The 25,430-nt window shown below is 57.2% G+C and overlaps 2 protein-coding genes across 7 annotated transcripts in view; one reads left to right on the top strand and one right to left on the bottom strand.

The window, feature by feature from the left end:
- Positions 1 to 774: 774 nt before the first annotated feature.
- Positions 775 to 7,895, top strand: NUP50 (nucleoporin 50). Of its 2 annotated transcripts, none has more exons than XM_020977474.2 (8): positions 775 to 1,117; positions 1,657 to 1,735; positions 1,904 to 1,987; positions 2,890 to 3,070; positions 3,473 to 4,075; positions 4,307 to 4,388; positions 6,550 to 6,668; positions 7,539 to 7,895. In XM_020977474.2, the coding sequence occupies exons 2-8, from the start codon at positions 1,667 to 1,669 to the stop codon at positions 7,739 to 7,741; spliced, it is 1,341 nt and encodes a 446-aa protein (XP_020833133.1). In that variant the 5' UTR covers positions 775 to 1,117; positions 1,657 to 1,666; the 3' UTR covers positions 7,742 to 7,895. The 2 variants fall into 2 exon arrangements, with proteins under 2 accessions (XP_020833133.1, XP_020833132.1); XM_020977473.2 differs by lacking the exon at positions 775 to 1,117 and adding an exon at positions 1,262 to 1,343.
- A 2,601-nt stretch (positions 7,896 to 10,496) lies between these two features.
- KIAA0930 (KIAA0930 ortholog) overlaps positions 10,497 to 25,430 on the bottom strand; it is a 34,641-nt gene continuing 19,707 nt past the window's right edge. Inside the window, exons 2-11 of one of the 5 annotated variants that reach the window (XR_013483818.1) lie at positions 23,263 to 23,420; positions 20,622 to 20,729; positions 20,202 to 20,279; positions 19,196 to 19,297; positions 18,566 to 18,706; positions 18,003 to 18,197; positions 16,888 to 17,050; positions 16,320 to 16,478; positions 11,590 to 14,235; positions 10,497 to 11,057 (exon numbers count right to left, since the gene is read on the bottom strand). Coding sequence is in view for 4 of the 5 variants with exons in the window: in XM_020977475.2 (XP_020833134.1) it covers positions 14,195 to 14,235; positions 16,320 to 16,478; positions 16,888 to 17,050; positions 18,003 to 18,197; positions 18,566 to 18,706; positions 19,196 to 19,297; positions 20,202 to 20,279; positions 20,622 to 20,729; positions 23,263 to 23,420 (1,145 nt within the window). In the remaining variant the exon portion in view is untranslated. Of the gene's footprint in view, positions 14,236 to 16,319; positions 16,479 to 16,887; positions 17,051 to 18,002; positions 18,198 to 18,565; positions 18,707 to 19,195; positions 19,298 to 20,201; positions 20,280 to 20,621; positions 20,730 to 23,262; positions 23,421 to 25,430 lie in introns of all 5 variants that reach the window. The other 4 variants (XM_020977475.2, XM_020977479.2, XM_020977477.2 and 1 more) reach the window with 4 other exon arrangements.

Here is a 25,430-nt window from a genome sequence, read left to right as displayed (position 1 = left end):
GAAGGCTGTAAAAGTGGCCAGACTGGGACATCTCAGAGTCCCTCCGCATAGCTGGGCCAGGGCAGCCCACAACAGATTAGAGTGCACTGAAGAGAGTAAGGAAGTGAAATGCACCAGAGCGAGTGCTGGGGGCCCCTGCTCTACATGAGCGACCGTCCACAGGGCGTGGGGGGAGAAGCCTCCCGGCTCATTTCTTCCGCCCTGCCCTCTGCCCAGTTTGCCTCATTCAGGGTCCCTGGAGACGGCAATGGCAAATCACTCCGGTATCTTTGCCAAGAAAACCCCAAACAGGATCACAAAAGAGTCGGGCACGACTTAAAAGACTGTACAACACGGGCAGGATCATCATCGGAAACAATCGGCCGGCCGGTCACTACCCGTCCTTGGCGTTTTTAATCCCTTCGGTGCCTCAGTTTACTGCCTATGAAACGGGCCCGAGAACGCGCGGAAAAAAGCCCCGAAGGCAGGAGCTGCCCAAGTCGGAGGGTCTCGGCTTTCCCTTCACTCCTAGCTCTCCGCCTCTAGGCTGACCCTTAACAGCAAAGCGGGCGAGACCGGAACCCCGCGGCGAGCAGGGCCCGGCTCCGCCCCCACTTTCGGCTATGCTCCGTGATTGGCTACATATCTAGGGGACTGCCGGCTCCGTCTTCCTCCCTGCCATCCGGTTCCGCCCCGAAGTTCCGGGCAGCGAGATCACGTGAGTCCACGCTAACACACGCACGCACGGCGCGCACGCCTTCCCGCCCTTCCGCCCAATGGCCCCTCCGGCGCCTGCTCTGGTGGAGAAGGAGGCCTCGTGGCGCGCGGGGCGGCCGTTGGCGACCGTTGGCGCGCCTGCGCAGCGTCGTGCGGCGGGGCGCGGCGCCTGCGCGCCCGGAAAGCCGACGCCGCGGCTGTGGGACGCGCACCTTTCCGGGTCCGCTCCGGTCGCTCACGCCTCCTCCCGTTACCCCCTCCCGCGCTTGGTGACCACCCCTCCCCCCCGTGTCGGGGGCGCGCACGCGATGCGGACACGGGCACTTAGGGTTGCGGCCTCCTCGGGCTGAGGCGGAGGCGGAGGCGCCCGGGGCGATGCTGCGCAGCCAGGCCCGGGGAGCGACGAGGAGCCGCCCGGCGGGTGAGGGCGAGGGCGAGGCGGAGGCGGGGGCCCGGCCGGGGCAAAGGCGCAGGGGCGGAGGGGGGCGCGGGCTCACGAGGGCGAGATGGACGGGTCGCAGCTCCCCTCGCGCCTTGAAGGCCGCCATGGCGGGCCCTGGGGGGGAGGGGGCGAGAGGCCCTGGGTCAGTCCGGTGTCTCCTGCTGCCGAGAGACCCGGGAGAGAGCAAGAGGACCGAGAGCGCAAGGTCTGAGCGGACCTCGGGGGAGGGGGAGGAGAGGAAGGAGGGGGGATGAACATGGGGTCAGAGGGTTCCCGAGTGACCGAGAGAGGGCGGGGTCTGAGTGGACCTCTGGGGGAAGGGGGGAAGGGCAATGGGGTGGGAGTGTTCCGGGTGAATCTGGGGGCTCTTCAGACCCGGGGTTCTTGACACATTCCAGGGCCCCCCCCAGCCTGGGGAAGGGGCCGCGGGGGGACTCCCTCTGACAGTTAAGGAGACTGAGGCAGGGCCGTTGCGGTCCCGGTCTGGGCTTCGCTCCTGACTTTGGGCTCTGACTCAGGTACAAGAAAATGGCCAAAAGAAACGCGGAGAAGGAGCTGACGGACCGGAACTGGGACCAAGAGGACGAGGTGGAGGAGGTGCGGCAGGAGTGGGGGCCGGGGGATGCCAGGGTCTCTGCCTTTGTTTCCACTGGGCACGTTCCCCTGCCGGCGCCGGCGCTGCTTCGGGCCTGGGTGTCGGAGGCGGCAGTGTTCTAGGAGCTGTAGAACCGCAGGCTGACACTGGTCCGCTCCTGTCCCTTGCAGGTGGGGACGTTCTCAGTGGCGAGCAAGGAAGTCCTGAAGAACAGAGCCATCAAGAAGGCCAAGCGCCGCAGCGCCACCTTGGAAGTGAGTCAGTGAGTCTTTGCTGACCGCCCCACCTCCACCCTGTACCCCCGGAGTTACGTGGTAGCTTTGAGCCAGAAGCCAGCTCCTGGTAGAGGATGCTCCTTGTCCTGGCCTTTTTTATCCCCGCGTTAGTGAGGAGCATAGAGGCAGGGCCCACCACCCCCAGCCCGGCTGGCCTTGGGGGTGGGGGTCATTGCTACCGCCTTGGCCGGGAGGTGCCTTGCAGCTCCCAGAGTCCTTGGGGAGCTCTCTGGGCCGTCCCCACTCCTGAACGGTGAGATCAAGGTTCAGCTGATGATCAGAGAGCTCACGGGACACGGGAGAGCAGCTAGGCTCGGGAACCTAGTTGGGTTGTGTTTTTGCCTGGAGAGCCGAGTGCAGCGTGACAAGTGACCTTCCCTGTTCCCGTCTCGGCCTTATGCCAAGCCCTCCGGAGAGCCGGTTAACGTTGGCCAGAGGTCTGATGTGTCCAAGGCACGCTCGACACGTTATCTAGTTTCTGCCCCATGAGATGGGGGCGCTGCCAGGAGCAGCAAGGTTCACAGAGGTGCCTGAGCCAGCCTTAGTGTCATGGGCAGGATTCAAACTCGGACCTTTCTGCCTCAGTCCTCTGCTCCACCCGTTGTGCCGGCCCTGCCTCAGTTTGGTGGCAGAAGCCATTTGGGGGAGGGATACCTAGCCTTACATTCAGGAGACCCCAGTTTGTCCTGATGCACAGACACATAAGAGTCTAAGGTAGGGCTGGTGCCTTCCTGGAGGCGGCTGTACCTGACAGAAGCCAGAGCGAAGAGGTCCCGGGAAGCTCATGGGGAACTGGCCCTCATCTGTTGTCTCCTGTCCTGGGGCGCCTGCACCATGCGTGCCCCCCGTCTGACTTGGCGCTCTCCTGCTTTGCTTTGCAGTCTGAAAGCGGAGGGGCTTTTAAAGGCTTCAAGGGCTTTGTTGTGCCTCCTGGAGGAGGGGGGCTCTTTGGCAATGGCACCAGCATCAGGCCTCTGGAAGGCCTGTCCAACGGCGGTAGCATGTCCTCTGTGCCCACCTCTACGCCCACCAAGGCTGCAGCAGAGAAGAAGGTGACCTTTGGTGAGTTTGCCCGGTGTGTGTGAAGGGGGCTTCCCCATGGGAGCGAGGCTCTGCCTGAGCCGGAGCCACATCTGTGCCTGATGCCTGGTCACTTCCAGGCAGACGGACGCATGGTGAGGGCAGCAGAGCATGGGGGAGGGGTCCTCGAGTCCTTCAGGGCCGGGGAAGCATACTTGGTGACTGCTTGGTCTCGTGCCCCTTTTGTCCGAAGCAGCTCCGACATTTAGAGGCTCCCCCAGATGCTCGGGGGGTTGATGGGACAGGAATGTGAATGGGGTGCAGCCTTGGAGGATTGTGGTGTGGGGCCTGTTTGTGAGCTGGAGGGCGGGCAGGGGGCGCGGGGAGGTGGCTGCTGGCCGGCACGAGCATCCCCCGTTCCAAAGAGGTCTCCTTGCTGGACAGGCCGCGTCACAGCCAACGGCCCAATGCGTCCCGCGGGCACGGACAAGAAAGCTGCCAGCACCAAGACTAACGGAGACAGCCAGCAGCCTTCCTCCTCCGGCCACAGCCCCAGTGCCTACCACAGACAGCTCGCTGCCTTAAACTGCTCCGTGCGTGACTGGATCGCAAAGCACGTGGACAGCAACCCGCTCTGCGACCTGACGCCCATCTTCAAGGACTACGAGAGGTACCTCCTGAGCATCGAGCAGCTGGCTGGCAGCGGCGGCAGCAGCGACAGTGGTGTGGAGAGGGAGGCCGGCCGACAGCAGCCCCGAGACGCCCCCTTCGTGTTTGACGCAGACAAAGCCAATGCACGGGCAGAAGCGCCTGCGGAGAAAAAGGTGGCCCCGGCCGTGGGAGTGGCCTCCGTCGCCTCCTTCCACTTTGGCCAGAAAGTCAACAGCTCGTTTCTGGGCCCCTTGGGCACTGGCCCCACGGCAAACTTCTCCTTCTCTCCTGGAAGTGCGGGCATATTTGGCAAAGATGTGGCCCAGGCAAGTTCTGGCTCTTCCTTCTCCAAGATGCCAGAGAGCCAGCCGGATGCATCTGCTGCTGAGAGCAAAGGTGATGAGTTGGTGACGGGCACCCCACCATGCTAGGGGGATCTCAGGGTCACATGATGGTGGTAGGTGGGGGGAGGCATGAGACAGGGCTGTCGGGAAGCCGTTAAATGGCCACATGTCCCCTTGGAGTCCCGTCCTCCCCCCCCCCCCCTGTGATGAGTTAGAGGTTAGAGGCATGTAGCAGAGTGAGGAAGGGGGCCGTACCCTGGGCCTGACTGTGGGTCTGTCCAAGGTGCTGAAGAGGATGAGAGCGAGGAGCCGCCCAAGGCCATCGTCACCGAGGTCAAAGAAGAGGATGCCTTCTATTCCAAGAAGTAAGTGTGGCCTCTGCTGGGTGGGTTTTCTCTTCTGGAAATGACCATGTCCTTGTGTTGAGTTCAGCAAATGGTGAATCCTTCCATGCCCCAGCAGCATGGGGGGAGGGGAAAAGCTGTGGCCCAGCGGGGCCACTGGGAAGGGGGCCGGCAGCTGGGCCCAGCCGAGATATTCCCCACTGCCGCCCTTGCTGCAAGGGCTGAAACTGTTTGGCTGCGTCTTTGTGGATAGCGTAGTGCCAGATCTGGAGCCAAAGACTTGAGTGCGAATGCACACTCCTCCTCGGCCTGCTTGGCCCCCCTTCCCCTTGCAGAATCCTCTAGCTAGAGCTTTAGACCTCTAGGGATCCGCTCCCTCGTTTCAGGCCCAGGCATGTTCATTGGTCTCTGAGCCCTGGCAGCAAGTGGCCCAAAGGAGGCTAGAATATTCACAGACAGAACTGGGTCCCATGCAGAGGCGTCATGTACACGAGGGCTCAGGAAAGAAAAGGCAGTCTGCAAGAACCCACGAGTGTCTGGGTCGTCCTTTCGGCTGCCCAGCAGCAGCATCGCCTTCCCCAAGGCTCTCCTGCCCCTGGCCCGGGCTGGTCTTTGGGGCTCTTTGCTCAGTCTTGCTCACCGGCAGACACAATGGGCCTCTCCTTCCTTTGCTGGAGGCCCGGCCTGTCTGCTGTCCTCTCCTGTCCACCCCGCCGGGTTCCTTGGAGCTCCCCTGTCCTGGCCAGCTCAGTGCACCATGTTGTGACCTTTGCCCCAAGACCTCCGTGCCCCTCCAGGCCCAGGGTGCCTCCACCACACCTTGTCCCTCAGCGTCCTGACCCCACAGCCCAGTCCTTGCCAGAGCTCACCATTTGTGCTTGGGCGGCATCATTGGCATCCTGCCCCTTCCATCCCCTGCTCTCACAGATGTGCCCTTTAGCGGGCCTCCAAGCAGCCACCTGAGGGGTGTGAGTGCAAGGGAAGCCCCATCTCTCCCGCACAGCATACCTCAGGACAGACTTGGTGTTTTGCCAGAAATCCTCGTTCCTTCCTTTCTGTCCAGGTGGTCTCTAGTCTCCTTTCCTGTTTCTTGTCTCCACTGACCTCCTCTCAAACATGCTCTCCTGTGAATTTTTCCTTGCTTTATGTCCTGTTCCAGCCATGGCCCTCATCCCACCAAAGAGGTCAGTTTTCCCACTTGAGCTGCAGCCGAGAGCCAAGAGTCGCAGGCCTCATCCCTGGCCTCTGCTGAATTTTCTCTCTCCCGTAATGCATCTCTGCTGCCCTTCTCTCCTATTGCGGCTCTCTCTGAGGCAGAATCTGAGCCCGTTGGAGTATGTGCGAAGCTGCGGGCCTGGTCAGTGCGCTCCTCGCCCAGTCTACCCTGCTGTCAAGATGCGCACCTTTGCTACCACGTCCTCAGTTCTTTGCCCAAGACTTAGCCATTCTTGGCATCACTTCTGTTGGTACCTACACACATCCCCAGAGTCATGCGAGCATAAAGGTGGCCCTTGAGGTGAAGGGCCAGGCTGCTGACTCACCAGGCTGGGCCATTGCGAGGGGCTTGTGAAGCTCGCCAGTCCAAGACAGCAGAAGCGGGGCCTGGGCTGAGTGGAAAACCATGGTGACACTGCCAGCTTCTGACACGAAAGCCGCCATGGCCTCGCCCATGGGCCCTTGGTGTCCTGGAGCCTCAATGCCAGTGATGTCTCTGGCATTAGAACCAGACCAGGGCCGGGCGCAGAACTGGAGACGGAATTGGCAGGAGGCTTCTTGGTGGCCCCTCGAAGGCCGTCGTCCCAAGTCACAAGAGGTCTAGGGGCTCCTGAGGTTGCTTGGCAACACCAAGTGATGTAAGAGACGGGCAAAAAGGCTGAGTGTGTGGGCATCCAAGTCCACTGTGGCTGCCCGGAGGTGTACCTACAGGGTTAGTGTAAGCAGTGTAGGTGCCCTAGAGTGGGCAGATGAGAGTGGGAGTGAGACCCAGGGCCAGCGTGGGGCTGGGGGCTGCTGAGCCAGCCCAGGAGAAAGAAGGTCACCATGCTGGCCTCACACGCTTCATCCTGTCATCCTTGAGGCTCCCCTTTTTTCTGCCTTTCAGCTCCCAGGGACCACCCTCCACTTAGGCCTGGAGGGCCCTTCAGGATGCTAATAGAGCACCCTTTTTATTGACTCTCCCCAGGTGCAAACTCTTTTACAAAAAAGATAATGAGTTCAAAGAGAAGGGTGTGGGCACGCTGCACTTGAAACCCGCCGCTAATCAGAAGACCCAGCTTCTGGTTCGAGCCGACACCAATTTAGGTGAGTGACTGGGCACATCTTCCTAGGGCCTGACTGTATGTGAGGAGGGTGATGGTGGCCAACGGCCTGCACTGCTGAGTTGCACTGTCATCCTTTGGTCGGCCCACGCGGTCCCCCAGCATATCAGTTGGATAGAATGGGAAAGGCTTTTGTTAAGTAAGCCCAGGCCTTCAGATGAGGGGGGAGGGGGCGGAGGTGATGGAGGCAGGCCTCAAAGCCACCATCATGCTTCTTGACATCCCATCATAGGTAGCTGGCTCTCGGGGCCCTTCTAGGACACTGTCTGCCAGGCTGCTGGCCCTAAGTGGGAAACGTATCTGCTGACTACCCCTTGCACCAAGACAACTCCCTTGTTCCCTCACCTCGCCCCAGAGGCCCTCTGTCCTTGCCTGTCACCTCCAAGTCAGTGCCTGGTTAGCGGGCTAGTTTTCCTTCCAGCCCTCTGCACTTGCCGACCAGGCTAAGTGGGTGGTCTCCTAGGGGAAGAGGCAAAGGCCCACATCTTATTTGCTTCATTAATTCTTGACCCAGCTGAGGAATAGATTGAGTTTCAAAAGTTCATTTCAAAGTCAGAACCGATTTTTGCCCTCAAACAAAACAAGTTTGTTATGTGGATCTTGGGGTCCAGGGTTCCTCCTTGGTTGTGGATAGCAGGCAGGCCTTAGGACTGACTCGGGAGAGGGGATCGCCTGCCACACTCTGGGCCTCGGCTTCTGGACAGGAGGGCAAGAAGGTGGAGACCCTCGCCGTCCCCAGGCCGCTGGTGGGGAGTGAGGAGCCGGGGCCACAGAGAAGGGGGCAGGAGCGCTGCGGTCCCTGTACGTGGGCAGGCGCCTCACAGGGCATCTCCCTTTCTCCGTTCCTGCGCAGGTAACATCCTCCTGAACGTCCTGGTTCCGCCCAACATGCCCTGCTCCCGCACTGGCAAGAACAACGTGCTCATCGTCTGCATCCCCAACCCACCCATCAGCGAGAAGAATGCCACCATCCCCGTGACAATGCTCATCCGCGTCAAGACCACCGAGGACGCTGATGAGCTGCACAAAATCTTACTGGAGAAAAAGGAGGCGTGAAAGTGGCAGAGGCACACCTTTGCCAAGTTGCTTTTTTCCCTTAAACTTATTCCTTTTATTCTTAACTTTCTACTTTGACATTCTGAGAACTTGGAGGTTTTCTGAAAGGTTTTGTGGGGAAAATTACTATGGCCAATAAAAAGCTTTAACTGAATGCGGGACGGCGTCAGGAGAGTGTGTGGAAAGAGCACCCCCGCGCAGGGAGAGACAGGATGACGCCCTCCTGGATGCCAGGCTCAGGAATCGCCTTTTTGGCATGGGGGGCTCTTGTTCCAGAGAGAATGCCGAGCCCCGACTGTGCTGCCCTGGAGATGGGCACAGTTCAGAAGTGAGGAGCCCAAGGTTGACAGGAAGAGGAAGCGGACACGCGGCTGTTCTGTGGGGACCAGTTTGCTTTGCTCTCGTGGGGCTGCCCTGCGGGCCCTGGCGTCACTCACATCCAGATCCCTGGGGACCTGGTGGTGGGTTTTTAAAAGATGAGCTCGGGGTTAGTGCCAGGGACTCCTGTGGTTAAAACAGCGTTATCCTGTGGCTCACATAAGTGACACCAGCTGACGGGCTGGTCCAGGGGCCTCTTCTGAATGCTGAAGGGGGAGGGTCAGGCTCGTGTAGGGATGATCTCGGCATGTTCCTGGCCCTGCATTGTTTGCCATGGTGTGGGGTGCCAGCATCTAGGCCCAGGAAAGTGCCGTGGGTGGGTGTGGTTCCCAGGGAGGACCCCACCTGCTTCTTCCGTGACCTCTGCCCAGGTGCTCAGAAGGGTGTGTGTGGGGGGGGGTGTCTTTTTTTTTTTTTAGAGTTAAAAGTGTGTGTGGTGAGAACTCACTTTGCTGGTGGTTCAGCCATCGCTGTTTCTGTGAGAAAATAATAGGGAAGTGCCTGGTGGGTGACATGCCCGTGGCTGGGACATGGGGCAGCGGGCATGCTGGTCAGCCTGGGGTCAGGTTTCTGGACCCCCGGTGGATGATTGACTTCAGCTGTGTTGAACCACGGGGCTAGTTCCTTGCCCAGAGCAAACTAGAGACCTTTCAAACCAATGGATAAGAACTACATTTTGCGTAGATTTTGAGTTTGAAAGTTAGCCACTGAATGTCCAGCCCTCCCCGCCCAGTGTCTGCCTGTGGGGAGCTGAACCCTCCCCCAGGCGCATTCCCTTGCACAGAAGGCGTTTTAATCTCCAGACGTTAGTCATTTTTGGCATCGAGGAGCGACAAGCCGACGTGTACATGTGTCCTCAGTCTGATTTGTGAGCATTTTACTTGGTGTTACTCAGGGCCTGCCTTCTGTTGTCTAGGCTGCATGCCAAAAATCTACCCCTCGGGGAGCGGCATGGAGGGGCTCTGCATCCCCCACCAAGCCCCTGGAGGTGAAGGACTGCAGGGGAGCTGAGTGGACAGGCCACCTTGGGGGGGGGCGGGGTGGAGTGCACGCCTTGAGCTGATGAGGCAGGCGGGTGGCCAATCCCTTGGGATGCCAGTCTGCATTCGATGCCTCAGGCCCGCTATCCACCAAACACAACAAATGGTAAATCCTTTTCTAAGACCAAAACCCTCGGCCTGTCCACTGTCAGGTCCCACTGGGACATGTAACAAATCCACAAAATGTGAATAAACGGAAGTGAACAAAACCAAGCCGTTTGGCACCTCTGCTGTTGCTACTTCTGTCCTCAGCGTCGTGGCGTGACGGCTTCCATGATGACCGACCGAGAAAGGAAAGTAGCACCAGAGAGGTGCCGAGGCACGGTCAGTGCAGTAGCCAAGCTGCCTTTATCCATGCAAAGCTGGCGAGCTGAGGCAGGCAGCTTTAGCTCTGTCCGTCCTGGGTTGGCCCCTCCACCTCCTGACCGATCTGGGGGAGACGCAGGCATAAAGCCCTGGGACTAGAAATGTTTAGATCATCCTTGGGATGGGCTGAAAACACCATGGCGTTGAGTGAGGGAAAATCAGGCCTTCCATCCCGCCTTCCTCAGCCAGGCAAGGCTTGTATGGGCAGACGGGATGATGGCCGCCCCCGGAGAAGGTTCCTTTGTGCTCCCTGGGTGTCCACCTCGAGCTGGCACCTCAGTGTTCAGACCTTAGCAAGGCAGCAGTCATTCCCGACAGTTCAGAAGGCCACCCACCACTAGTGGGCTTCAGCCCCTGGACACCTCCACTGCCCTGTTTAGACCCTCTCTCGCTCACAGTAACAGGAAAGGGCTGGGAGCCCCCTGCCCAACAGCTGTGGCTCTTTGCCAGGTGACCAGCTTGCCTGGGCCCAGGGCCTGGAGCCAGTGGTGACCAAGGCCAGGGTCCCTTCCCCCACCCCACCTGAAAGTCCTTCTCCCTGGTGACCTCTGCCAGGCTAGGCAGAGCTCTAGATGATGGCTGCTGACAACTTCTTTCCTGGCTGGCAGGACAGTGGCCCCACATGCTCCTGATGCCGTGTCTCCATGGCTTGAGGCCCATTCAGCCTCCTCAGATGGCGACTCCTTTCAGGGGTTCACCATACCGATGTCATGTCCTCAGGCAGATTCCAACCCTGACCCCAGAACCCCTAAACTCAAGGGATCCAGCAGCCATAGCTTTCCTTGGGAGGGAGTAGGATTTCTAGGTGTCTGCCACCCATTCCTAAGGCAGGAGCCATGAGCTAGCTACCTTTAAGTATGCTGGGTTTTCCCTTGTAATCCCAAGCTTTTTATGAAGTTAAAAACGTGATGGTGGCGTCCAGGACACACAAATTGGGAAAATGCCAATTTACCCATTAGGCCTCACACTGCTGGATGAGAAAACGTGTCATTTAATGGCAAAGCAGCTAGGGCAGGAACATTTAGTTTGAAAACTACACCAAGAGTAAAGTCAGAAGCAATGTGGTGCTCTGGCCCCAGATAAGCCGCACTGGCAAATCAGCTGCTGGTGGGGGGACCTTCACTCCAGCCCCACACTGCAGCTGGCTCCCAAGCCCAGACCTAGGAAGGGACTGCCACCTGCTTGTCACTGGAGTCCTTTCCACAGGACCACGGGCTGACACAAATACCCCGGCCCTCATTAGGTGTCCGCAGGCTGGTGCCTCTGGGGGAGGAGCCCCGAGGCAGAGCTTTGGCCTTATTTCACAATGACAACCTTTCATCAAGTGTAGTCATGGAAGGAGGTGATGGGGGGTGCGCCCTGTGTGCCAAGAATGTTAAAAAAGAAAAAACACAGACACTGGCACACCTGTGTCACCTTCAGTGTAATTAACAATGTCGACGCCAAAACATGTTTTTCCAAAGAGCCGGGAAGCCTTGAAATGGTGGGAGGAAACTCCTTTGAACAGGTGTTTACAGGTGTGACTACTGGACCTGGAATCAGGAAGCACACACAGAGTATTAACACCTTCCCATCCCCCGCCCCCCCTGCCAAAAGAGAGCACCCTGGGGAGTGGGCGCCTGGCTGCTTCCCAAGCTCCTGGGGGACTGGGGTCTGGGGACAGGAAATAAAAATCCCTCCTGCCTCAGGGGCACAGGAAACTGTAAACTGCCCGGCAGCGCATGTTTTGGAGGAGGAGGCCTCTGCCCTGGGAGACCTCATCTGGGAAGCCCATGCACCTGCCCACATATCCTCCATTAACAGAGGGTCCATAGAGAGGGTCCAGGCTGCAGGGTGTGAAGGCAAAGCCGGGAGGATGACTCTTCCGAAGGAAAGAGGGGCCCTCAGTTCTAGGTTCTAGGTCGTTTGGCAAATATAGGAGAAAACATCAGAGCGTGGCAAACGTAAAGGGAAGATTACTCCCAGAACGTGCGGTGGAGAAGCCCTTCCCAGAAGCTGGCATGACAATGACAGGCACACTGCAAGCGTTCGTTGTCTAAAAACAAGGGTTCTGCGCAGGCCAACCTTCTCCTTTCTCACTGCCCCAGGCTGTCTGTGCAGCCCAGGCCAGGGGGCAGGGCAGGCTGTCATCACACCTTCTTGAAGGCCCCCAGTCACAGCCATCATTCTGCTGGGCAGGAAGCTGGAGGGATGCTGGCTGCAGATCTTGGGTCCCTCCTTCTTTCTGTCCTTAGCTATCCCTACTGCCCACCATCTGTCCTCGAGGCAAGGCTAACCCAGCTTTGGCATCATGATCTTGGGGAAAGGGGGAAGCAGGAGCCACTGGGCCCCACTTAGACACAGGGGAGAGAAAAGACGTGGAGTGGCACAAGGTGCCGGCCCTTCCGCTCTCTGGGCCTCAGTTTCCTCAGCTGTAAAATGATGGTCTTGAAGGTTCCTTCCATTCTGAATCCGGCAGTCAGCCCCAGTCCAGGTTGTCAGGGCGGCTGTTCGAGTCTCTCCAGGCCGCCCCCTCATACACATGCTGCTTTCCTCTAAGACACAGCCTCTTGGTCCCTGTGATGGTCAGGCTGAAGCCTGTGGCCCGGCTCCTCAGAAGGAAATGCTATAACTCAGGTTAGCGATGATAAGAGATGGCATTTTTCCCCAAGTTCACAGATACCTCCTCAAAAAATACAGGGTCCGTGGACCCTGGGTAGGAGCTCCTGATCTAAAGGGAAAACTGTGCGTGTGCCCCAGATAGCGCTAACGAGCAGCAAGCAGCCGGCCATCTCCCGGGGAGTCTGTGGGCTTAGGGCCCCGAGGTTCCTGCGCGAGCCTTAGTCCAAGGTCAGTGTCTTCTGCAAGGATTAAGGCTGCAGGTGCTGAGGAGAGGGCGACCCATGCCAGCCTAGAGCTGGGCTGTCTAGGCTAAGCCTCTCATTTTAAAGGTGAGGGAATGAGTGCTAGAGCTGAGAGTCGAACCCAGGTCCCAATCCAATTTTCTTCCTGCTAATGTTAGCACTGCTCTAAAATGCTGGTGGGTGGGTGTCTGTCTGTCTGTCTGTCTGTCATGCACATGAGCACAGGGGATCAGGCAGGTGTACTTCCTCCACAGGTACAGAGCCAAGCCCTTCCCAGGGGCTGGCTGCACCCTTCCCATGCCAGCATCGGAGACACCTAGACTTGTTTCTCTGGAGAGGCAGTGGGAGCTCCCACTCCTGGGAAGCCCCCAGAGGGAGAAGAAACACACTACCTTTTGGCACTTGGCTCAAAACGATGGTGGGACTTCCAGCTTTGGATGGCATTACCTGGGGCAGGACAGATGTCCCTGTGACCCCCTCCCCCAATAGTGTGAACACTGTCCCTGTGAGGGACCTGTCTGTTGTCCTTTTCACTCTCTTGACACCCTGTGAGGTAGGTGATTGGCCCCATTTTACAGATGGGTAAACTGAGGCACCGAGAAAGGAAATCACTTGCCTGTGGTGTTCTCACCCCTGCACTAAGGCCAAGCTTGGGAAATGTTTCCTCCTGGAACCACTGACCACATGTCACCAAGAGCCCTCCCTGCCCCAGGCTGGCTCCCAAACCGGCCACAATGGACTAGGTCACCGGTAGGAGGTTTATTCCAGATGGACCTGGAGAGCGTCTGTCCTCCCCAGGACAACAGAACAGGCCCCCTTGTCAGTGGGACAATGGGAATCCCCCTCGTGCTGGGTCATGGATGAAATTCAAGCCTCACACTGTGGAGCCACTAGTCCACCAAGGGAGAGGAAAAAATGGAAATCAAAAAATTCACACTTCCATCCAAAGGTTCCTTCCTCCATTGGGCTGTCCTCCCCCAACCCCCCGCCATCTTCAGCAACTCCCGTCATGCCTCAGTGCATCGGACTGAAAAATGGGACCAACAGTCAGAGGAAAAAGAGGACTCCCCTAGCCCCGGCCCCCAAGATTCCAGATGACATCGCCACATCTGACCGGCCGCCATCAGGGGTCCCTGCCGGCCACGGGCTGGAGAGCCCCACCAGGCATCCAGCCTCACACTCCGCCTCTCCAGTGGGTGGTGGGTATTCTTTGGCTGGAAGCAGAAGGGGGCTGCCAGTCCGGGAGACCCCCTTCCCACAGGGCACTTAAAGGGACTGCCCTCAGCCTGGCCAGACCCCAGCCTGAGTAAGGCCAGGGGCTGCAGAAGAGTCCTGGGTCCACTCCTCCCTCAGCCCCTGCCCCTAGCCACAGAAGAGGGGCAGTCATGGGACATCACTGGGAGACCCTCCCCTCGGGGGGCGGTTCAGACGGTCCCCAACAAGGCTGTGGACACTTGGCTTGTTCTCTTCTGTTGGAAAATTGACTGTTAACAACCATGTGAAAGAATGAGGATAGTGCGTCTTGGTTCGCTCTCCTGGCCTCTTCTAGACCCACGTCCTCATCAGGGCATCTGCGGCACGTGCACGTGGGGGCCAGGTGGCGTGGGAGGAGGAAGAGGCACTTCAGTCAGGGCGGCTGGTGTTCTTGGACAGGCTTCCCTTGGGCAAACCTGGCCGGGGGCAGGGGTGGGGGGAGCAGATGCTGGGCTCTGGACTCCGGGCGGTGGCGGTGGCAGCAGCGGCGGGTGTCACAAAGAACCACGGCAGACAGGCACTTGCACTTGGTGGCAGCACCCGGGGCGATGCTGGCTCTCCGGGGCTCACCGCTACGTCATCAGGATGGGTTTCTGCCGAACCTCTAGGATGTCTGCAGGGGTGAAGCAGGGAGGAGGGAGGAGGGAGGAAGGGAAGGAAAAGGGGAGAGAAGAGAGAGGGGGAGAGAGGAAGGAGAGGAAGAGAAAGGGAGAGAGCAAGAGAGAAGGGGAGAGAAGAAAGAGAGGGACAGAGAAGGGGAAAGAGGAAGAGAGAAAAGGGGAGAGGAAAAAGAGGAAGACAGAAGGGGAAAGAAAGGAGAGGAAGAGGGAATGGGAGAGAGAAAGAGAGAAGTTATAAAAGAAAGGAAGTAAATAAGGAAAGATAAAGTAAAGGAGCAGGAAGTAATGAAAATAGGAAGAGGGGAAATGAAGTGGAATGAAGGAGAGGAAGGAAGAGGAAAAGGGAAATGAGAAAAGAAGTGAATGGAAAAATAGGAAGAAACAGGTGAGATAAGAGAAAGGAGGAAAAGAAAGATGAGCAGGAAAGGGAGAAGAGGGGGGTGATTAGAAAAAGGAAATAGAAGAGAAGCAAAAGGGAGAAAAGGAAGGAGGAGGAAGAAAGGAAGAGACCAGGGGAGAAGCAAGAGATGTGAGTGTGAGAAGAAAAGAAAGAATGGAGAAAGGGGAAGGAGGAGAAGAGAAACCCAAAGAAGAACAAAATTATGAAGCGATGGAAGGGGAAGAAAGAGGAGAAAAAGAGGAGAGAGAGAGAAAGGAAGCCACAGGGGAAGAGAGAAGAGGGAGAACAATGGAGTGAGTGGAATGGCCCCCATAAAATCCTGTCCTCTCAAGGGAAGAACTCAAAGTCTTGGCAATTTTTCTCTCGACTCCAATTACATGCCCACATTCCTGGCACTCGCCGGCCACCCCCACCCCTCGCCGAGAACTGACCAACCCTCCTTTCTCTTGGAGCTTGACTTTAGGGGCTAACCAGCTCCACGCTAACGGACCGCAAAGCTTTATGTCCCCCCTTGTCCCTGTACTCAGCACCTCGCCTTTACCAAGCACAATGCCGTAGCCCGTGTCTGCCTCTATTCTCCCCTCCCCGATCCCACCTCTATCTGAATCATTGCTCAGTTCCTTTAATTCCCCTCCAAAGCCTCCAGTGGGTCCCCACTGTGCGCAACACAAGAAAATTCAAGGCTGGCTGGGCCAGTCCAGGGTCCCATCTGCAGGGATGTCGGTCAGGGTCCCCAAGACACTCCCTCTGAGCCAAGGAGAGCCGCAGTGGCCCCTGGGCCCTGCCTCTTCTCCTAAGTATAAGAGGCCTCCTTTCAAGGGCAACTCAGACAAGTCCTGGCTGTGTGACTCGAGGCCCTCTCTGTGGCTGTGGATCCCGTGGGCCTCACACAGTCCAGCCCCCTCATTGCCTCTCCCCTGGCCACTGTTTCACTGCTGGGCTTGTCTCCCCATGGAAGAGTGTAAGCTTTATGAGGACAGGCACCCTCTTCGCACAGTGCTTCGTACACAGTAAATGAATAATAAATGCTCCTCCATTCACTGCAAACTCTGCCGTGCTCATCTCACTTTGGATCAGCCTGGCATGCGCGTGCGCATGTGGGTACATCCAGTGCTTGAGTGCAGATTTTGTCCAGATTCTGATTCACAGCCAGGGTGGCTAAGCACCCAGCCCCAGGTCCTGCCCCAGATAAACAGATTTATCCCCACTACACAGAGGAGAAAACAGGTTGAACGGGGAAGGGGGGGGTGTGCCAGCAAGCCACAGGTAGACGGAGGCCTAGAACCGCAGAACCTTCCCTCTATTCCCTCTCAATGTGACTTACTTATTAAGCACCAACTGTGTGCAGAGCACATGCTGGGGGAGAAGCAAGGTCTAGACAAAACATGGCCCTGGTCTATGCCAGCTCATGGTTTAAGAGTGGACCAGAGGGGGCAGCTAGGTGGCACAGTGCGTAGCACTCTGGCCTTGGAGTCAGTACAACCCAAGTTCAAATCCAGCCTTAGACACTTGACACTAACTAGCTGTGTCACTTAACCCTGATTGCCTCACACACACAAAAAAAATAGAGTGGGCAAGACACCCACACCCCACATTTCAGCCAGACTGTTCCCCTCTCAGGGGCTGATGCAGAGCCCTGGAAGCCCAGCAGGGAGAGAGGGAAAGCCAGGAGGCTACCTGTTAAAATCCGATGCAGGGGCAACGTGACGTAGGTTAAGTGTGCATAGAGGAGAAAATTTCCATCGGCCCGGTTTAGTTTGAGCCATGACCCAACAAGCGACCGCCCTGTCCCAGAGAGAGACCTCGACCGTAAATTGGTGGCGTTGTGAAGATCTGCTAAAGGAAGAGAGAGTGTGGGCTGTCAGGGCTGGGAGGGGGCTGAGCACAGGGGCTGTCGGGGCTGGGAGGGGCCTCAGGACAGGGGATGTCAGCGCTGGGAAGGTAGTTTAATTCATTTCCCATAAGCAAACAAGACCCCGGGGGCCGCTAAGTGATTCGCCCAAAAACCCACAAGTAGCAAGCATGAGAAGCAGGATCTGAACTCCTCCCCAGAGGCAGCACTCCCTCCCTCTTCCTTGCTACACCTTCGTTTTACAGGTGAGGAAGCCAAGGTCTCTAGAAGGCACAGGGCTCCCAGCTGGGCCACTGACTACCAGCCTACAATGCATAGAGCCAGGCATAGAGGCCGGGGAGCCCAGAGTCCTCCGCCCACATCCTTCACAGCCAATAGGTTCCCGGGCCTTACCCTCACTGTCGTCATCCCGGAAGAACTCCTCACTGTCGTTGGCCGAGTGGGACTTCTTCATCTCCGCGATCCGATTCCGGGGCACTTTGCGCTTGAGGGAAGGGGAGAAGAAGGACGGCCGATTGTTGCGCTCTGGCGTTGGCGGAGTGCTGAAGGACGTCACCTGGGGAAACAGCAGCCAGCATCACACCCCCTGTCCTTGGGGGGCTTCCCAGGTGCACCCCTGGCCGCAGGAGGTCAGGAAGGAACCGTGCACCGCTCAGAGCCTCTGCTCTGCCACCCATGAGCCGGAGGACCCTGTGAAAGTCTTCCCTAATCCTCTCCCCAACCTCCCCCGAGGCTCAGTTTTCTCATCTGTCAAACGGGACAGCCAGGCCAGATGTCCTCAGAACTTCTTAATGGAGCTGACATTCTGTGATTCCAGGGTCAAGAGCGGGCTCGAGAGCGTCTGGCCTCTGCCACTGGTGCCAGAGCCAAGACCCAACCCCAGGGTCCGCAGTCCCCCAGGCTGCCCCCCGTGGGTGTGACTGGTGAGGATAGTTGTATAGAAATATGCTGCACACACATTCTTCCTGTGCGCGTGCACACACCCATGCACACACTGGCACGTCTAACAGAAACGGCTACACTGAGAGGCAGCGCGGTGTAACACTCACAAGGCTGGCGTCCCCCCTCTGACACCTCCCGGCTGTGTGACCCTGGACGAGTCACTGCTTCAGGTCCCAAACAGAAGCGGAGCTGCCTTGGTGGAGGGATCTTCCTCACCCAGAGTTCTCTAGCTCAAAGCCTTTGCAGTCTGGACCACAAACCCAACAGAAAACCTCACCTCTCTGCTGCTGCCCCACTGGCCATCATGGAGGACAAAGACAGCCCAGACCACATGAAATACTTTACTAGATGGATGTCTGTGAGTGACAGGCCAGAGCCTGAGTGCCCCTCACCCAGGGGCCAGGCTCACATTCACTAGAGGACAGACCCTCCCCCCACCCCGACCCAGAGAGAGCCTGGATGCCGACCGTGCCCATCACCTTTCCCTGTCCCCATCCTTCAAGGCCCAGCCTAAAGGCCACCCCCTCCAGGAAGCACTCCCTGACCTGTGCCCCCAGCACCCTTACTCTCTCATGCATGGGTGAGGCTGGGCTGGAGTCTTCCTCAGTGCCATATGGGGATGTGTCACCCGTGGAAACGCGGCTGACCGCCATCTCGGCGTGCCCTTTCCCCTGTGGCCCCTTCATTCGCACAAACTCCATGTTGTTGTACTTGTAGAAGCCAAAAGACATCCGCTGGGCCATCTTAGCTGCCACGCTCACCTGCCAGGTAGGACACAACAGCTGTCAATCAGAGAGACCTCCAGGCATGGACGAGGCCATCCTAAAGAGCCCAACCACCTCTTGAGAGAAGACATTTAATTCCACTACAAATTATACAAGTAAAACTCCTATCTGTAAAAGGGAAGGTCAGAGGTAGGAGGGGGCCTGAGAACAGGGGATGTCAGGGCTGGGAGGGGCCTGAGAACAGGGGATGTCAGGGCTGGGAGGGGCCTGAGAACAGGGGATGTCAGAGCTGGGAGCAGCTTCTCTGGCCGGGCTGTCCAGCCCTTCTGGGTCTGGCCACTCATCTCCTAGCCTCAGTCCCTGCCCTGTTACCCGGGAGCCACAGTCCAGCTTGAAGGTCTCACCCGGTTGTCGTAGACTTTCTTGAGCGCCTCGTACCGGATGGAGCCTTGGAAGATGACGCCCTGGAAGGTGTTGGCCTTGTCACTGGCCACCAGCTCCACACAGACCATCTCGCCTTCGCCCACAGCCATGTCACAGAAGACCTGGGGGGCAGTGGGGCAGTGGGGGGCAGAGCCCAGCCCCCACTGGGGCCCCATCACTCAGGGCCTGGGGGGAGGTCGCCCTGCAGCTGTCAGGGTCTCAGGTTCCGGGCCTTGAGGAGGGGACACTCGCCCCTCATGATGGCCACCCAAACTGTGACATGCCTGGGCCCACGCATACGCCCCCACTGGCACTGAGACCTGCCTAAGGTCTGACAGGCCTAGGACCGTGACAGGGAAATGGGTCCCAGAGCCAGCAGGGAGCCCCTTTTTGTACCGAGGAGGAAACCCAGGCTCGCAGAGGGGGAGAGAGAGCCAGAGTTCTCCCGCCAACACCAGCTCTGTTATCCATGTGGCTCCCAAGCCGTCCCTCCTAGCCTATGCATTTACTGAGCGCCAGCTGTATGCACAGCACCAAGGAAGGCCAAGTTTGAGTCATGTTCACAGCGGGGCCAAGGAGCCCTGCCTCAGTCTCCCCAGCAGGCCACTCACCTCCTCAAAGTTGTCAATCATGAAGAAGATGTTGGGGTAGCTGATCTTGGACTCCTCACCCTTGCTGTCCATCGGATGCTTGCTGGGAGACGCAAACACTTGCTGGAAGAGGTTTGCAACCTGGTGAGTGAGTGGGGAGGCCCCCAGAGCCCACCTGGTCTGGGCCCCCCTAGAGGGCAGGGAGGCCAGAGGCTAAACAACAGGAAAATGGTGGCAAATGGGGGGGTGGGGCACACGCACAGGAAGTATCTGTGTGGGGGATGGGAGAGGAACAGGAAGGGGAGAGAATGGGGAGGAGGAAGAGGAGGAGGAAGAGAATGGGGAGGGGGAAGAGGAGGAGGAAGAGAATGGGGAGGGGGAAGGGGAGGGCAGGAGTAAGAGAGGAAGAAGAAAGAGGAGGGGGAAGAAGAGGGGGAAGAGAAGGGCAGGAGGAAGAAGAGGGGAGGAGAAGGGGGAGGAAGAAGAGAGGGAGGAGAAAGAGGAGGGAGAGAGGGAGGAGGGAGGAACAGGAGGAGGAAGAAAATGGGGAGGGGGAAAAAGAGGGGAAGAGAAGGGCAGGAGGAAGAAGAGGGGAGGAGAAGGGGAGGAAGAAGAGAGGGAGGAGAAAGAGGAGGGAGAGAGGGAGGAGGGAGGAACAGGAGGAGGAAGAAAATGGGGAGGGGGAAGAAGAGGGGGAAGAGAAGGGGGAGGAAGAAGAGAGGGAGGAGAAAGAGGAGGGAGAGAGGGAGGAGGGAGGAACAGGAGGAGGAAGAAAATGGGGAGGGGGAAGAGGAGGGGCAGAGAGGCCCCCCGGCCAGGCCAGGCAGGGTCCTAGAGGTATCCCATTTCAGGGACGATACAGGGATCCTGCTTCCCAGAGAGGGAAGAAAAGTCTCTGAAAGCCGAACAAATGGCTTTTTCAGTATCGATGGGTTTGGACTATCTGAGGTCGGCACTCCCTGGAAACAGCCCCACGCTCCCCTGGGATGACCCTCGAGCCACAGGGGCTCCTAGGCAGTGACCTCACCTGGGATTTCTTCTTGTGGATGTGAATGTCGCCTCCGTCCGAGCGTGTGCAGACAGCGCATGTCACCATGTAGTCAAGCTGGAAGAGTCCAGAGTGGGTGGGCGGGAGGTTAGGGGGGGCAGGGCCCTTATGGGCTCCCCGGGGAGGTGGCTGCCCCTGAGGCTGCGGCATCTCTGGCCTCGAGGCCTGCCCTGGCTGCTCTGGCACAGGGGATCCTCCCTATCCCTCCTCCAGGGAGCCCACCCTGATGTGCTCTGCCCCCGGGCATGGTCACATTCATGGCGGCTGACTTCCATATGAAGCAGCCTCCCGGGGGGCCTGAGTACCCCAGCCCCCCATGAGAGCTGCTCAGTGCCCCACAGGCATGAGGGTACACGTGTGTACACACATGCACACACACAGACACACACACGCTCAAACCTTCTGTAGGATGAGGTTCAGGCAGACACTCTCCTCCCAGTCAATGTCAGGGTCCCCGAGGCCAGGCAGCTTCTTGGAGTCCCGCCGGTAAACCTCCACATCTACCTGCTGGGTAGGAGCCGGAGATCCGTGAGCCCCCCGAGCCCATCTCCCTCCTACCCCAAGAGCCCCATCTATACTTCCCAGCCAACCTCCCCCAACAGTCAGCCTCCACCCTGTCAGCTCAACCCAAATCGAGATGTTCCCAAAAGGTTCCCTGGAGGGAGGGAGCTCCCCGACACCATGGAAAGCCCCTGGGCTCGGCCACGCACACACACACACACACACACACGCACACACACACACACACACAACACACGCCATGTGCCCTGCTAACATGAGTCTCCCAACTCTGCCTCCCTATGTCTACCCCGCCAGCTCTGGGCACAGTGCCAGGCACACTGGAGGCACTCAATAGATGCTCCTCGATTAATGAGCCCTTTGGGGAACCCCAAGCCCCCCCAACAGTGGGGACCCAGTCTGAGCTGGAGAAAAGGAAGCAGGAGGGTAGAGAGACCACAGCCAGGGACTCCTGCTAGGCAGGCACCCCAAATGCCTATAAAACTGAGGGTGGCCCAGGAGGCCCCATGATCCACGGGCATGGCCAAGGTCACCTGGCTAGTCAGGCCAGGATGTCAGTCTGCCAAGGGACTAGCCAGGCAACCCTATTAAAAGGGAGTGGTCATACGGCTAATTATAACGTCCAAGCTGGGCCCCACAGGAAAGGCCCCTGTCCTCTCTCCTTAGCAGGGTGGGGGGCTCTGGGAGTGCAACGCTGCGTGCAGTGGCCAGGGGCTCTTTTTTCTGAACTGTTCTTTTCTCTCCATTTTGTTTCTTTATTCTTCATTAGAAGGCATTGGGGGTGGGGGGGAAGAAATATTCAAACGAAGGCAATGTTTCAGACAAAATGTTCAGTATGGTTTTTTTAAAAGAGAGTTTAGGTCCTTGATCTTGTCCTCAGTCCTGAATATTCCATCCCCTGCCCCCCAGCACCAGCCCCTCATTGCCATGTAGTAGCCCAGCAGCCAGCAGGGATCAGCACCGGCCACCCTGGTCCCTCACCAGCTGCCTTTGTAACCTCAGCCCCTAGCACAGAACTGGAACACCCAGGAGGGGCCGCAGCAATGCTCATGGAAGGAAGGGAGGAAAGGAGGGAAGGAGAGAAGGGAGAGAGGAAGGAAGGAAGGAAGGAGGGAAGGAGAGAAGGGAGAGAGGAATGGAGGAAGGAAGGAGGGGCTCTAGGGACATTCACTCAGTGGCCCAAGGACTGCATCCTCCCAGATCCCAGGATGCTCTGGGGACAGAAGGAAGCCCCAGCAGGGCCAAATCTGCAAAGGGGAGAGAGCCACAGAATTGCAGCCTGGAGCTCTGTTAGCCTGACAGCACCCTGAGGGCAGGTACTGACTTTGACCTCTTCTTGTATACCCAGCACTGAGCCTGAAGGAGGGCTTAATAAATGACTCTCATTGTTTATGGACAGGGGAGCTGGAAGAGACTTTGGAGAGTGAGTCCAATCTCATTTTGCAAGAAGGGAAACTGAGGCCTCAGCAGGAGACCTGCCCTGCCCGGGGTCCCCCAGGTCAGAAGAGGCAAAGCTATGAGTGAAGATGGCGGTATGAGCTAAGGGGCCTCAGGCCAGGTGCTCCCCTTCTCTGGGCCTCAGTTTTTCTCAGGGAAGGACCACATGGCCTCTAATGGCTCTAACATTCTGTGATCCTCATTTTATAGATGAAGACGCTGAGGCCCAGAGTGGCCATAAGCAGAACCCAGAGAGGGCTGCATGGGAGGAGAGGACATTGCTCTCTACCAGGGTTTTGTTTTCATTTTGGAGATCCAGCTTTTATTTGAGGGATCAGAGGTCTTGGGTTCAAATCCTGTATCTGACTCTTTAATTCAAAGCACCAAGCATCCATTAGGTTCATGCTACATGCCAGAAAAAAGAAGACAGTCCTGCCCTCAGGAGGCTTCCATTCTACTTATATTCGGCTAAGTCTCTACGTAGTGATTTCATGAGGGCAGCTGCCTGCAGCAGGGGCAACTGAGAAAGGAGGAGGCAACATGGAGTGAGGGAGTCATGGGCAGGTCCTGGGCTCAGGACAGTCCCATGGGCTGCTGGGGGTACGAAGCCAGGGGGAGGAGAGGCAGGGAGGCCACTGGGAAGAGACTGAGGCTACAAAGACACAGGGGAGAAAGGACCAGCAAGGCCTGGCAGCTGGCTGGGCACGGAGTCCTGAAGGGAGAGCGGGAAGAGCAGACCTGGGGTGCCCCCCCCCAGGCCATCCAAAGAAGGGTCCAGTTTGAGGACAGAGGCCACGCTCCATTTCAGATGCAGATTGGAGGCATTGATAAGAAGCAGCAGAGTCGGGCAGAGACAAGGCCTCCCTCAGCCACAATCAGGAAATATCCTAGCTGGCGGAGTGACTTTCCCCCTCTCTGGGCCTCAGTTTCCCCCTCTGTGGAAGGCAGTCCCCTGTCCGAGGTCCCTTCCAGCTCTTACACTGGCGGGCTTCTGCTTGACGCGGCTGGGACACGGCGGCAGTGGACGAGAGGCCGCCTGGGAGCAGCCCTGACGCCCAGGGAAGGGCCCTGCACGGCCACTCACCTTCTTCCCATCGTCGCTGGGGCTGTCGCTGCTCCCCATATAGGAGAGCTTCCGGCGCACATAGAACAGCATGTCATCCTGCCTCGGGGCCCACTTCTCCATGAAGCACGTGGAAAACATGCGGGTCCAGAAGACAATGCGGTCATCTTTGAAGCACCCTGGGGAGGAAGCCGGAGAGGCCGGTGAGGAGGAGCTGCGACGTGCTGAGCCAGGGGAAAGACAGGACGGCAGAAAGACAGCACATCCGGGAACTCTGGGGGCCCCGGGGAAAGCCCTGCCCCACTCTGGGCCGGGGTCACCACCTCTAAAACCAAAGGGGTGACTAGAATCACGGCACCCTACGACGACACAGGAGGTCCCCCGTAGGATTCTCTGACAGGCCCAGGCTTTGGTGTCAGGAAGGTGTGGGTTCCAGTCACACTTGCATCCTGGCTGTATGGCCTTGGGCAAGTCAGTGAACTCTCCAGGTGACTCTCTGAGGCTGCAAATTCCCTGCCAAGAGTTTCCACTCTGGGAGTTTGCTGTAGGGGGAGCGTGGAGGCGGGTTAGGGGCACGCAGGATGTGGGGGCAGAGAAAGGCAAGAGACTGAGGACAGGAAGCGAGGCACAGGCAGGAGGAGGCTCAGGGAAAGAAAAGGAAAGAGGGGAAGGAAGACCTTTCCATGAAAGCCCCCAGCACTTCTGAAGGTGGCTCCCAAGGGCTGGGGTTCAGAATCCCTTCCCCCACCAGGCCAGGTGAGTGAGCTTCCCAGATTACCAGCTGGGGGGGGGTGGAGCTCTGAGTGGGAAGGGCAGAGCTAAGCCCACCCCCCAATCAGGAACCAGAGGGGCCTGCACCACAGCCGTTACCTTTCCCAACTGACCCACACCCCAAGGACTGATGCAAACAGGAAGGACAAAGAAAACCCTAGTGAATCCGGTCCAACTGGGTCAGAGCCAAGAAAACATGTATTTTTCTGAATCTGCTACTTGTTCACCAACCCCAGTCGGGTATTCTGGGATAGAAAATGACCCTCCCTTTGGCGAAGCTCCCCACTGCCATACATGAGCTCACGACAGCCTCACAAGAGCTTTATGAGGGAAGGAGCATTTTACAGATGAGGAAACTGAGGCACAGAGGGGATGGTGAACAGACTGGCCTCATCCCTTGTGAGCATGCATGGGTAAGAGTTCATGTGAAAAAAGATCTAGAGGTCTCAGTGGACTGACTACAAGTTCAATGACTCAGCAGCAACATAAAACAGCCAAAAAAAAGCAAATATGATCTCAGGCTACCTTGCTGGCTGCTTGCAATATTTTCTCCTTGACCCAGGAACTCTGGAATTTGGCTACAGTATTCCTAGGAGTTTTCCTGTGGGGATCTCTTTCAGGGGGAGAGCGGTAGATTCTTTCAATTTCTATTTTGCCCTCTGCTTCTACTATATCAGGGCAGTTTTCCTTGATAATTTCTTGAAAGATGATGTCTAGGCTCTTTTTTTGATCATGGCTTTCAGATAGTCCAATATTTTTAAAATTGTGTCTCTCCTGGATCTATTTTCCAGGTCAGTTGTTTTTCCAATGAGATATTTCACATTGTTTTCTAATTTTTCATTCTTTTGGATTTGTTCTACTGTGTCATGATTTCTCATAAAGTCACTATCTTCTGATTGCTCTATTCTAATTTTTAAGGAAGTATTTTCTTCAGTAATCTTTTGGACTTCCTTTTCCATTTCGCCAATTTTCCTTTTTAGGGCATTTTTCTCCTCGTTGGCTTTTTGGACCTCTTTTGCCATTTGGATTAGGCTATTTTTTAAGGTGTTATTTTCTTCAGTATTCTTTTGGGTCTCCTTTAGCAAGCTGTTGACTTGTTTTTCATGATTTTCTTGCATCACTTTCATTTCTCTTCCCAGATTTTCCTCTACTTCTCTTACTTGCTTCTCAAAATCCCTTTTGAGCTCTTCCAAAGCCTGGAATGGATTCATAGTTTTCTTGGAGGCTTTGGATGTAGGAGCTTTGACATTGTTGTCTTCTTCTGGTTGTATGTTTTGATCTTCTTTGTCACCAAAGTAAGATAATATACTCTGACTCTTTTTGTGAGGTTTGCTCATGATCCCAGCCAACTACTTGACTTTTAAACTCTTTGTTAAGGTAAGAGTCTGCTTCCAACGTGGAGAATGTACTGTCCCAAG

The sequence above is a fragment of the Phascolarctos cinereus genome, unplaced genomic scaffold, assembly GCF_003287225.1.
Source record: "Phascolarctos cinereus isolate Bilbo 61053 unplaced genomic scaffold, phaCin_HiC Scaffold_1;HRSCAF=81, whole genome shotgun sequence".
NCBI lineage: Eukaryota > Metazoa > Chordata > Mammalia > Diprotodontia > Phascolarctidae > Phascolarctos > Phascolarctos cinereus.
Note: the sequence above shows the minus strand (reverse complement) of the source record. Positions and strands in the feature narration are given on the sequence as shown.